The sequence below is a fragment of the Phascolarctos cinereus genome, unplaced genomic scaffold (genome assembly GCF_003287225.1).
Source record: "Phascolarctos cinereus isolate Bilbo 61053 unplaced genomic scaffold, phaCin_HiC Scaffold_1;HRSCAF=81, whole genome shotgun sequence".
NCBI classification, from domain to species: Eukaryota; Metazoa; Chordata; class Mammalia; order Diprotodontia; family Phascolarctidae; genus Phascolarctos; species Phascolarctos cinereus.
This window is the reverse complement of record NW_027555514.1, coordinates 246,400,930-246,414,494: the sequence shown is the minus strand read 5'-3', so window position 1 is coordinate 246,414,494 and position 13,565 is coordinate 246,400,930. Positions and strand designations below refer to the sequence as shown.

Genomic DNA, 13,565 nt, shown 5'->3' with positions numbered 1-13,565 from the left:
TCATCTGTAAAATTAACTAGAGAAGGAATGACAAACCACTCCAATATCTTTGCCAAGAAAGCCCCAAAATGGGGTCACGAAGAGCTGGACAGGACTGAAATGATTGAACAATGATAACAACAGCAGCAAAATAACTGGCAGGACCTGACAGCTGGTGAGAAGTGGGAGGAACAGAAAGGGATCAAAAAGCATTTTAAAGATACTACTTCTGAATACCAAATGGTGCCCCGGGAATGAATTACTCTTGTGAAGACAAACATCTCTGCACCTCTCACATCTGGCTTCATTAAATGCTCCTTTATGTTCTTAGGGAGAGCTGCATACTCTGCTTCTAAATTACTCTTGGGCACGCTGAAGCAGTCAGACACTAAACAAGTTGCGGTAACTTGAAGGAATTTGCGTAGCCCTTAAAGGTACCTAGCAGATAACTGGGGAGTAATGTGAGCTCAAGGGAGAAAGCAACGCACCAGTTGGTAAATTAATGGGCCAGTAAATGGAAGCTCTGTGTCAGCATGTCTCAGTGGCTAGGTCTTAGAATGTGTACTCTTCAAGTTGTCTGCCTATTACAGTTAGCCTGAATTTGCTTACAAAAAGGACCAAACCATCTCCATGCACAATGAACTGTAACCATAAGCCTGTTCCATGTTATGCACGTGTGACACAAAGGACCATAAAAATCAGTTATCTTTGCCCTCGTGATTGGCTGGAAAGTCTGAAATACAATTAATCAATTATACCAATATGCCAATGGTAGAATTCCTTTCCACTGAATGCAGATGGCAATCCTTCTATAACGTGGTGGGTAGCCAATTAAAAAGCATTTATTAAGGATTTACTGTGGGCCAGGCACAGGTGCGCATGCACACGTGCACACACGCGTGCACACACACACACACACACACACACACACACATGAACTAAGAGAATCGCAAGAGGCTAAAAGTGGTTTCAGGCAGCTAGGTGGTATAGTGGATAGAGTGCTGGGCCTGAAGTCAGAAGAACCTGAGTTCAAATGAGGCATCAGACATTTACTAGCTGTGTGACCTTGGGCAAGTCACTTAATCCTGTTTGCCTCAGTTTCCTCATCTGTATAATGAGCTCAAGAAGAAAATAGCAAACTATTCTACTACCTTTGCCAAGAAAACCCCAAAAAGGGTCACTAAGAGTTGGACACAACTGAAAAATGACTAAACAAAAAGAGTGGTTTAGTGACTTACCCATAGTTGCATAGCCAGTAAGCCCTAAGGGGCAGGACTTGAACCCACATCTTCTTGCCCCAGCGGCTAGCCTTTTAGCCACGACACCATGCTGTTTCTCTAACTTAAATCATATGTGAAAGGATGGGGGGGGGCATGGGATGTAGTAGAGAGAGTTTGCTTGTGAAAATTATATTTCCATGGTAGAGCAAAGACCTCCCAGCTATGCAATAATTTGCTTTGTTTGCCTTAGCAGTAATGGATTGGGTTGCAGAAGAAAATGTAATCAGTTAGCCTCCTTTTCCTTTCATGAATTTATCTTTAGGCAACAATAAATAAATATATCAGTTTGACACTCCACTGTCAAGCAGAGGTTTCCTTGTTCACATCGCTTCTAAGTCCTGAATCATTCAGGAGACAGTGGTTTTAACAATGTATGGGTATACGCTTATCCAACATTTCTTAAATAAAAAATAATTTATTCAGCATGAGTGGGAGAATGACACCCTCTGCTTCCCTGCCCTCTTCACTTCCAAACACCTCAACATATAACCTGCCAAAAGATGAACAAAAATATATGGCTTATAGTAATACAGACTGGGCACTGAATAGCATGTGTACTGGGGTCATTGGCAACATTTCTGCTACAGACAGCCATTGTACACTCACCCGATAAGCCGCCCACATCCATCTTCTTCAGGTTCTTTGCCTCGAGGATGACGACAGTCAGCTTGCCAGCAGTGGGTACATAGCGGAGGGAGAAACAGATATCACCCAACTTCTCTTGCTGTAAAAACAAAAGCATATTTGTTATTTTTAAACAAACAAATGAGCAGGAACATGTTTTACAAATACAATTTATAAGCACCCTGAGAACAAGAATCATGTCAAACAAAATCCATAAAATCTTAGGGAACCAAATCTGATGCCATTAGTTTAATACATTTCAAATAATTTTTAGTCCAATTACTTTTTATTTCTAATATTTGTTAACATGGTGGATATGAAGGCTACACTTGGATCAGGAAGACTCCTGGATTCATGACCTTTTCTTTATTAGTAACTGATTTAAACCATTCAAAGTGTCAGATAATTCTCTAACACAGGAAGTTCTAGACTGGCTACAATCTGCCTCAGCAGAGGAAGATTCTACACTGTCCCATAATGGAAGAAATCATTAACACAAATGTTGAAGTCAACAGTGTAAAAAATGAGACCATGATGGCATTTAAGGAATGAAAAGTACCACAGAATTCTTTGGATGAATTTGCAGTTCTTCTAGCTCAAAAGGTCCAACATGGATGGCCTTTAATTTTATAATAGGATCAACTTGCTAAGGTTTGGACTTTAGTTGGGGTGTGCTAGAGACAGCTCATACAATTCTTAAATTTTCAGTGTGAGCATTTACATCGTGAAATTGGCAAATGCTACTAATCAGGGCTTGATTTATTATTTTGTTGATTGTCTAGACTTAAGAAAGTGACAGAGAGAAATGTGAATAATGCAGATTACACTTAACAGTACACTGTGCATACATTCTACCCTCCCCACACGCAAGTTGGTTGTTAAACATTTACTAGCACATCTTTGACTTCACCCATTCTGGATCATATTCTTAGGGTTGAAAGGGGCTTCAGAGGCCATGTATAGTTCACACCAATGATTTTTATAGGTGAGGAAACCAGGGTTCCTCAAAGTGAAGTGACCTTCTTAATGTCACACAGATGAATTGGGAGAGCTGGAGTTTGAACTTGGTTCCACTCTCAATAATTCATTCTTTCCATTGTCTTCTGGGCTTGTAATTTATAGAAAAAGGCCAATATGCATTTAATGAATGCATTAGATTGTATTTATTTGAATTTATTTTATTTTTAATTTATGGTATAAAATAAGCATTTCCATAATAGTGTAATAAAAAAGATGATCACAAATGAAACTGCAAATCTATTATGTACAACTTGCAATTCCTTTTAAATATATAATAAAGCTATCATGCAAATTTCTTTTTTCTTTTTTTCCCTCCTCTCCCCTCCCTTTAAAGATGATTACCATTTAATATTGCATTTGTGGATGAAGAGAGCTCTATTTTCAAATAGATTGAATGCAAAAATATGGGAAAGTTTCTGGATAAGAAGTCAGTTTTAATTTTTTCCCATCATTTTGGACTCTTGCTCCAAATGTCCTTTTCATCCCCTATTCCCACTCCCCAAATATCATTATTGATTTTCATTGTTAAACTTTTTTTTTTTAAATGAATGTGAACATTCCTGGTGAATCTCAAAAAAAATCTATAAAAATGTGAGACAAAGAATTTCTCACTATCCCAAATAAATTAATTCACTTATCCAGCCTTATTTTCCAAAATATCCAAAAAGGATATTTTGAAATGACCTTGACACTGTGAACTCTAAGGTTCCCTCCACCCCCCTCCCACCCAGTTTTAAGTCTGATGGTACGTAGGCATTTTTGAAGAGCTGATTTTGAGGTTAAAATAATTATACATATATTAAAAAAACTTTTTGGAGCAAGGAAACCTGCCATTTCTTGCTTCAGCCTAATTGGTATAAAAGCCCAAGTTTCTACAATTGCCTTTTGTGTAGTACCCTGTGGTTCAACACAGATAGGATTTTCATTCAGCCACATGAGAACAGCGAATGGTGTTAACGGTATACTACACTTTTATTATTGAGTGAAACCCCACACTACCCATTTTAGAATGTAAGCTTCTTGAGGGCAGAAACTTTTATTTTTATCTTTGTATTTCCTTTGTCTAGCACAGTGCCTGACTTGTAGTGAGTGTTTAATAATTACTTGTTGATTGGTTAATATACTGTCAATACAGGTTGATGCGTGATTAGTTTTGCTGAACTTTTTCCCCCTCCCTCTTTCTTTTATATTATTTCTTACAAAGAATAGCTCTCTGGGTATAGGAGGGATATATATGGAAATGGAGGTGATAAAAGATGCTAATAGAAACTTTAAAAAATGCCCTCCTTCTTCTGTATTTGGTTTGTACTCTTGCTCCTCGAGATAGGTCACTAGGGAGGTGGTAAACTGGTGTTGGCATCTTAATAATTTTCTATAAATATGAATTCCTGTTCCAAAGGAGGGAGGGATACAATGTAACATGATAATTAGATATGGGGATTTCAAGCATAGCTGAATTCCAAGACAACTAGTTCAGTACAATCAACTGGTTCTGGATGGCCCACAGATGTTAGGGTGCTGTGGGTTTATATGGGGATGAACAAAGGGAGCTCCAATGTATGTTGAACAAACCCCAGCCGATTTTGAATATCATATCATATCATATCATATCAAAGCAGCCTCAAGGGGTAGAGAGGGAAGAAGAGTGGTAGACTTCACTGGAATCCAGGACTGCACTAGTAGTTAACCACAAGTCATTCCAGCTGTTTCTAGGTGCATATTCTTGCTCATCATTTGGATAAAAGGATTGATTTAATCATCCTGCATTGCCATATGAGACTTGGAAAGATAGATTTTAAGTCTAGCACTGGCTTCCTCAGTTTCCTATGGGTACATTTGTTCTCAACAATGGCTTTCTGATGCACATGTCCATGCATCAATGTGCAATGTCAGTCATCCTGATTTTCCTAGGTTTTACTATAATATCTGGATGACAGTTCCCCATATGAAGAAACATGTTACTTCTTTCAAGTCAGCAAGAAACTAGTGTTATAATCAAATCTCAGTTATCTGAGGGGAGATTATTTGAATTGCTAGCTAACCACAGGTGAGAAATATATTTTTTTGGTGACATGACCTTTTCCTTCTAATTGACTCCTTTGCTGACATTTTTGCCACAGCTTTTTACAGCACAAAAAAGCCTATAAGAGGTCCGATTTTTCCCTGCTCTTAAAAAAAAATGTTTAATGGGTTTCCCTATTAATAAAACTGGTCTGAGCTCAGGAAAGAGAACTTAGAAAGTAAGTGTTCCATAAGGCTTTGCATCAGTCTTAGATGCAAAGCTTAGCCCTAGCATGGGGTGAAAAGCATTGGATCAAGATGGAAAGCTGGGTAATTTTTTCAATCCTATAAAACAGATATATATATTTCACTTTGGAGCTTGGGGAAGTCTTATAGCCTCTGTAATTAGCATAGGTCGGTTTCTCATCTTATCGTAATTGATATCTTGTTCTCTCTGGTAAAGAGATGCAAGATCAATAAGTTTCAGTGGAGAAAGTAGCAGAGAGGAGGGAGAGATAGGGTTGGAGAATGAGAGAAATAAATCTTGGAGGAGACAGGAGAAAAGAGGCCAGGAGAGAAGCAAGGGAACTACAGATCCTATGATACTATGTATTTTTAAATTTTAATTTAATTATTTTTAAAATGAAAAACATCTGTTTTCTTGTACACTCAGAGGAACTGAGTTCAAATCCTAGCTCTGCCAATTAAGCCTTGTGACCTTTGGGAAAGTCATGTTACCTCTCTTGGCCTCAGTTTCTTCAAACTGTAAAATAAAGGAGTTCTACTAGATGACTTCAAAGGTCCTATCTTGAAATCTATATTTCTAGAATTCTAGATATTTCCTGGCCAAAAGCCCTATTTTAAGCCTCCTCTACACTCCCTTTTCCATCTCTCTAAGTCTTGAAGATAGTTGCCCAGCCTTAAGAAGGTTACATTCTGATGGAAATCTCCTATGGACTTTGAGTTGGAAGTGTTCCTTAGAGATCATCTAGCCCAACCCTCTCATTTTACAGATGAAGAAACTGAGGCCCAGAGGAACTGGAAATGAATTTTGGATAAATGTCCCATTTTGGATCTATCCAGGTCTATACTCCTTTGCAGAAGAAGGATGGAATACTGAGTACAATTTGCTAAATTTTGCCTCAAGTGTCTACTTACTCTTTGTGGAATAAATTATTTTCTTCCGTCTCCAAAAATATAGCCTTATAATCAATATAACAGAAAATTAATACAAAGCACAGACAAATACATCTGAACTTTCAGAGACAAGAGAAATGTAAATGAACAAAATTGCTGTTCAAAAATGCTTGTTAGGAGGAGGGTTATCTTGGCTGTCTTTTATCTCCTCTCCACAATAGCCCCTCTGGGGATCTCCTGGAGCTGCTTCAGCCCAGTGGAATCAGGTTACACTAACCACTTCAATTAGGCATTTCAGGCACAACTGTTCTCTCAGATGACAGCTCTCCTTATGGTCCATAATCTAATTCTGCAGTAATTTGGAGGACCACAACTGTTTTAAACAAAGGAAAAATAATGGAGCTCATCTTTCTAGAAGGCTCCTTAAAGGGCTGTTTTCTGGCATTTTCTCTACCTCTGTAGAAACCTTTAGCTCCAGTCATGGTTTCAGAAGACTAACTTAGGGGCCATCCCCTTGTGATTTCTGAAGAGCCTGGGACAGGTACTGTTTTTTTCCCCCTTTGTTGGTAGCATTTAATAAATGCTTCTTGAGGAGAAAAGGCATAAAAGGGGATCTTTGGCCTTTTCACTTACATGCCAGTTTCAGAAACAGATATAGTTTTTCCATTGGAAAGGACATTAGAGAAGACGTTTTGCTGCCCTGAGGACCACTGGGCCTTTCTATCTAATTTACAGCTGAAACTGCTTATATATGCTATCTCTCCCTATCAGAATGTGAGCTTCTCAAGATCATAGACTCTCTGTTTTTTTTTCTATTTGTGCCCTCAGAGTTTATTTGAGTGTTTTATACATAGAAGTACTTAATAAATGCTATTCATTTATCCATCCATCCATCCATCCATACACTCATCCATCCATTCATCCATATTTATGTGTCTGGAGATAATATAAGATGGAATGTGAAGGGTGAGGCTAAAACTTAGTCTCAGGAATGAATCCATTGCATACTCCTATGTTGCTAGGAATGAAAATCTCTCACAAAAGGAGGATGGCAACAGAGGCCTCAATGGTTATAGGCAAGTGGGATGGATTTGAGAAAAAAGATCTTTGTCTGTAAAAAGCTCTTGCCAAAAAGCCTTTCCAGTGCCTTGAACCTGTGCAAACAACACGTCAAGTGGCAAACAGAGACTTTCAAAGAATCATTTGTAATGTAAATATAGCATTTAAAAGTGGTCCTGCCAGCTTGACTTATAGGAGATAGGGATAGGAAAGAAACTTGTAATTTCATTGGTATAGGGAGCCCCCAGGAAAGGAAACTCCTACCTATTCAGGTTGACACCTTCTCTGTAACTGACAAGCTTAGATACCTGGGGCAGTGAGATGTTAAATGGCTTGCCCGAGGCCACAAAACCAGTGTGGGTCAGAGGCAGGACCTGAACTAACCACTGGTTGCCTCTCAAGTTCAATCCATGACTAAAATCAATGCCCCCTACAATAAACTGACACCTGGACATCTAATTTTCACTTGAAGACCTTCAGTGATGTGAAATCCATCATCTCCTGAGGGACTCTAGTCCACTTTTGGATAGCACTATATTGATAGTATCTTTTTACATCAAGTCTAAATTGGCCTTTTTGTGACTCCTACTCCTTCCTCCCATTTCTGCCCTTGGGGCCAAGCCGAACAATTTGATCCTTCTTCAACATGATTGCCTTCACTCTGATCAATAACATGGCCCACACCAATTCCAAATGACTCATGATGAAAAACCTCCAGAGAGAGAACTGATGAATTCTGAATGTATATTTTTTTCACTTTGTTTTTTCATGCCTCTCCCACTCCATGCAACATAGATAACGTGGAAATATGTTCTGCACACACATGCATAATATATCATGGGTACATGTATTTCCAGGGCAGCTAGGTGGTACAGTGGATAGAACACTGGGCTTGAATCAGGAAGACTCATCTTCTTGAGGTCAAATCTGGCCTCGGATGCTAGCTGTGTGACCCTGTGTTAACCCTGTTTGCCTCACTTTCATCATCTGTAAAATGATCTGGAGAGGAAAATGGCAAACTACTCTAATATCTTTGCCTAGAAAACCCCAGACAGGTCATGGATAGTCAGACATGGCTAAAAAGCCTAACTAACAACACAAACACAAAATAATATTTTTTCAAATACTGCCATTTATATAAGGCGGTGCTTATGCAGAGAAAGCATCAAAATGAGGTTACAGCCTACTGACTTCAAGCCCAACATTCTATCCCCTAAACAACATAATACATCAGAAAGTCAGATGCTGTTGTTTGTCCTTTGTTCTCGAAGAAGACCATGACATCAGGAAGGTGAGGTCATGACATGCAAGTGAATTAGATTTAAGTGAGGGAGGGCTGGGCAAAGTCTCCAGCCTCACTTTTTCCTCTGGAGCCATCTGGGTCCAGTGCTAAGATACAGAACAGGATGGCTGGAGATGGCCTAGGATGCAGTGAGGGACCTAGGCATTTTTAAGCTAAGGTCTTTTATGGGTTAAAGTTTGACTGAGGCAACACCCATTCAGTGATTAAAGCTAAATAAGAAATTAGGCAGAGTATTTGATAACTCAGTGTAAGAAATGCAAGGGGCAGCTAGATACAGCAACGGACAGAGTGCCGGGTCTGGAGTCAGGAAGACTCATCTTCCTGAGTTCAAATACAGCCTCAGATACTTCCTAGTTGTGTGACCCTGGGCAAGTCACTTGTTTGCCTCAGTTTCCTCATCTGTAAAATGAGCTGGAAGAGGTAATGGTAAATCACTCCCATATCTATTGACCCCATTGGGGTTAATAAGAGTCAGACAGAACTGAAATGACTGAACCACAGCAAAAAAATTTTCTTTTCTATTGGTATACATAGTATGCCCATGTATATACTAAGTAAATGTATAATGGGTACTGGGTATGGGGAGTGGTAGAGAGATGGAGAGAATTTGGAATTGAAAATAGTTTTAAAAAAACCAACCAATTTGATCACCTTTCTATTGCTTGAAGATAGCCATTATATCCCCCATCTTCTCTAGGCCCCAAATCCCCATTTCAACAATGGGTCCTAAGATGGATTGACTTGATATCCTTCATCATCCTGATCACCCTGCTTTGGATGACCTAAAATGGGGTGCTCAGAATGGAACATGATTCCTGAGGTGGTCAGAAAAGGACCAAGTAGAGCCAGACTTGCCCCTCCTTAAGCTCTGCCTTTCTTAACATAATCCAAGATTGCAATGGCTTTTCTGGCTGCTGACACAAAATGAGATCCCCATTGCCTTGAAACTGGAAGAGGCAGCCAAGAACCCTGAGCCTCAGGTCTTCCCCTGCTCACCATCACAACAAGCACTTTTGATTTTTCCTCATTTTAGTCACTGATACGGACTTCTGAAAATTGAGATTTCCCCGTATGGAAGTAAGCATCTCTACCCTTTTCTCTATCCTTCCTTGATTTTCTGTGAGTGTTTTCAAACCCATGTCAGTTTCTTTCTCATGCTGAAGAAAATGAAAGAATCTGAAACAGCCTAAGAACAAAAAGAGTCAGAGGCTATTTTGTTCCAAGACCTTTGTTGCATGTTGCAGGGAGGCTCTGCTTGGCAGCTGCCCAGCCCAAGATCCTGGAACACGCACTGGAGGCTGCTTTGTATTCTCTAACATCTGAAATCACCTTTCCAATATTGAATCATGAGCGTTCTGCTTGTTTTATAACCAAGTCAAATGTGGCAGAAGATGAAATCATTTATTTTTCTCCTTTTAGTCTTGGCTCCAAGAAGTTTGCAGCAGCATGAATCATCTGATGACATTTTTTCCCCTCTGTTTCTTAATAAAATTTCTTACTTTACTTTTCTTTGTACTTACTTCTAAGTGAAGGCATACTTCTGCTCCTTGGGACAGAAACGTACTTGTTTTTCATTTCAAGATTTACTGTCTTGTTTATCCTTAGCATACAGGAATTATAATGATATGACTCCAGATAGTTGACCATAAATGTCTACCTATTGTTAATTTTTGTAGGAATCATTTTGGAGGAGTAAATGCTATTTATATATCCTTTCCCTTTCCTTTCCTTTTCTTTCCATCTACCCCTCTCTGCATATCTATCCATCCAGCCATCTCTCTCCATAACTATTTATCCTTTCTCTCTCTCTCTGCCCCCCGATTTCATCTCTGTAGAGAGGACTTGGTGACGAACCCCTTCTGCCACTGCAGATTGGCACCTATTAAAGAATTGCCTGAGAGTACTGAGAGGCTAATAAACCTCATTTGAAACATTTTCTTCATCATTCTAAGAAATCATAATCCAGAATTTTTCAATTTTTTTTGTTAAAATAGAAACAAAAAAAGTTTCTTTCTGAAATTTCTTTCTTTTCTTCTCTCTCTCTCTCTCTCTCTCTCTCTCTCTCTCTCTCTCTTTCTCTCTCTCTCTCTGTCTCTCTCTCTCTCTCTCTCTGTCTCTCTCTCTCTTTCTGTCTCTCTCTCGCTCTTTAACAAGGCCTTGGATGAATTGCAAGTTTAAGAAGTAGAAAGGCAAACAATGACAGGCTGGCTACCAATTAAAAAATCAAGGGAATTTTTTATGTCTGCACAATGTGAAAAGAATTGTTAGCCATACTCGATCTTTCCAATCACACTTTTCACATACATGTAAAGATCATAAGCCTGTTGTCCTTTGGGCAGCCTTGATAGGCCTCATTTGACTCAAGTAAAACTCACAAAATAATCCCCTTTATTTCACAGGGTAGGCCAAGGCCTCCATATATTCTGCAAATATAACATACTCAGAGGATTTAATCTTTCTGAAGGTATGCTACCAAATGCCCATTAAAGTCTGTTCTAAAGCAGCTTTTTAAAAACTGAGCAAACTGAAATAGTGAGAGGTTTTGACATGCCCAGGGTTATTCAAGTTATATGTAGCAGAGCTGGGATTCAAAGGTGGGTCCTGTAACATTCAATCTTGCACCTCTTGATTATATTTTAGGTCTTTGCATTAATGTAGTCATGGTATGCACTGTTTTCCTGGTTCTGCTCACTCTGCATCAATACACACAAGATTGCTCTGAATTGTTCATACTTAACCATTTCTTTCATTGTTACCATTCTACATTATAGTTGCATACCACAGGCAGCATGGCGTATTGACTAGAGGTTTGTCTCAGAGCCATGAAGTCCTTTCCCCAACACATGGGAGCTGCTTCACTCCAGGCAAGTCGTTTAATCTCTCAATGCTCTACGCAGCTTTCCTAGCTGTAGAAAAGTTACCAATCTGCACTGGAGGAGGGAGTTCCTTCAAACTAGAAATTCTCACAAATTCAAGTTCAGTCGCGTTCGATTCTTTGTGACCCCATTTGGGGTTTTCTTGGCAAATATACTGCAGTGATTTGCCATTTCCTTCTCATCTTACAGATGAGGTAACTGAGGCAAAAAGGGTGAAGTGGCTTGCCCAGGGTCACACAATTAGTAAGTGTCTGAGGCTGGATTTGAATTCAAGATGAGTTTTCCCGATTCAAAGCCCAATGCTCTATCCACTGCACCACCTAGGTGTAGTCTCTGTCCCTACCAGCTGTCCATATACCACAGTTTATTCAGGCATTTCTCAACTGATGGGCATCCATTTTTCTTATGGTTCCTTGCTACTCTACTTTGTTATACTTGCTACTATTCTTTACAAGTATTGCTGAAAATATTGTGACATATATGTATATTTTATACATATGCACATATATGTGTATGTGTGTATATATGTGTTTACACACACACACACAATTATGAGTGACCTTTCCATCTATTTTCAACATTGACTGGGTATATGATTATTGGTGGTATCACTAGGTCAAAAAGTCTGTACAATCTAGTGATCTTTTAATTAGTGTAGCTCCAAATCATCTAAAATGAGATTGATCCACAGCTACGTAGTTCATTAGTGTGCTTGTGTTCCCCTAGTCCCTCTAATATTTATCATTTGCACTTTTTTGGTCATTAAATAGATTTAAAAAAGTCACTTGTGAATTGTCAATCTGAACCCAGTCTATGGATTCAATCTATTCCCTTCTCTGCTTTAAGAAAGGCCATTCTTCTTACTGTCATTCCCATTCTTTGCTCCAAGGATTGTGGATTTAGAACTTATAAGGACATTAAAGGTAATTCGATATAGCCCACTCATTTTGTAGTTGAGAATCCTGAGGCCAAAAGAGATTAAGTGACTTGCCCAAGGTGTACAGGCAGAGCTGGGGCCCCAATCTAGGTCTTTGGACTCCAAGTCAACAACTTTGGCCATTGTATCATTCTACCTCCCCCTGCTATGCCTCTGTTACGTTTCAGGGAAGTGTGACTGACTCCCTTTCCTGGCCAGTAATTTTCAATTGAACAAATATTTACTAAATACATGAAAAGCACTATGCTAGGTACTGAGGAGAAAAAGACAAAAATGGAATGCCCTCAAGAAACTTCTAATTTAATGGAGGAGGTGGGGGTTGGGGGAGGTATAACTTATGCACAGACCAGTAGCTCGAAAGTTTATACAAAGTTATTCATGAGTATGCTAACAACTGAGATAAATCTTATGTTTTTGTTGTGGTTGATAGATGGCACAGTGCTGGGCCCCAAAACAGGAAAACTCATCTTTGTGAGTTCAAATCTGGGCTCAGACACTTAATAGCTGTGTGACCCTGGGCAAGCTGCTTAAATCCTATTTGCCTCAGTTTCCTCATCTGTAAAATGAGCTGGAGAAGGAAATGGCAAACTATTTCAGTATCTTTACAAAGAAATAGGAAGAATAGGGCATGACTGAAAAACGACTGAATGAATGAAAAGGAGAGAGTGCATTCCAGATATATTATGGCTTGCTCTGTATAGACACAGCTAAAAGTTTGGCTGGAATTCAGTGGCTGAAGGGAAACAATATGAAATAAGACTGGAAAGATAGGTGGGGACCATAAGTAGAGAGCTTTAAATGCCAGGTAAAGGATTTTGAACTTTGTCCAAGTGGCAAGAGGGAATCACCGCAGATTTTTGAACAGAGGAGTAACATGGTTAGGTCAGTGTTTGAGGAAGATTGATTTGGCAGCTGAGGGGAGAATGGATTGAAGAGACGTGACCCAATTTAGGGCTCTTTTGATAAATGGTTTAAAAGATGCTGGGCTAGTGGAGCTTTATAAAATATAACTTGCACGTACTTTCAGGGAAATTCCTAGCTGAGGACAAGTGTGAATTTATAGAAATGCCTTCTGGAAAGTGAAGAGAGAATTCTTAATGATAACCTTAAAGATGCACATAGATTTCTGGAATAAAAAAATGCAAGGAATTAGATGATCTCTTCAGGCGCTCGCTGCTGCTCTGACCATCAGAAAAGAAACCAGCACTTCACAAAAGAGAGCTCTGGCCTTTTGTCATGGAGCCAGAGAGAACGGCTCATTCAGGTGCTTGGGAAGAGAGACAGAAAAAGCTCTCCAGAAGAGAGAATGGCACCTTGTTGCTTTATTCATCAGACAGAAGGGCAAAAAG

The 13,565-nt window shown here is 39.3% G+C and overlaps 1 protein-coding gene across 5 annotated transcripts in view; it reads right to left on the bottom strand.

Annotated features, from left to right (window-relative positions):
• SYT1 (synaptotagmin 1) overlaps positions 1-13,565 on the bottom strand; it is a 724,221-nt gene that overhangs the window by 125,863 nt on the left and 584,793 nt on the right. For all 5 annotated transcript variants that reach the window (XM_078146393.1, XM_078146407.1, XM_020993508.2 and 2 more), the window contains one exon: positions 1,866-1,983. In XM_078146393.1, coding sequence (XP_078002519.1) covers positions 1,866-1,983 — 118 coding nt within the window. The remainder of the gene's footprint in view (positions 1-1,865; positions 1,984-13,565) is intronic.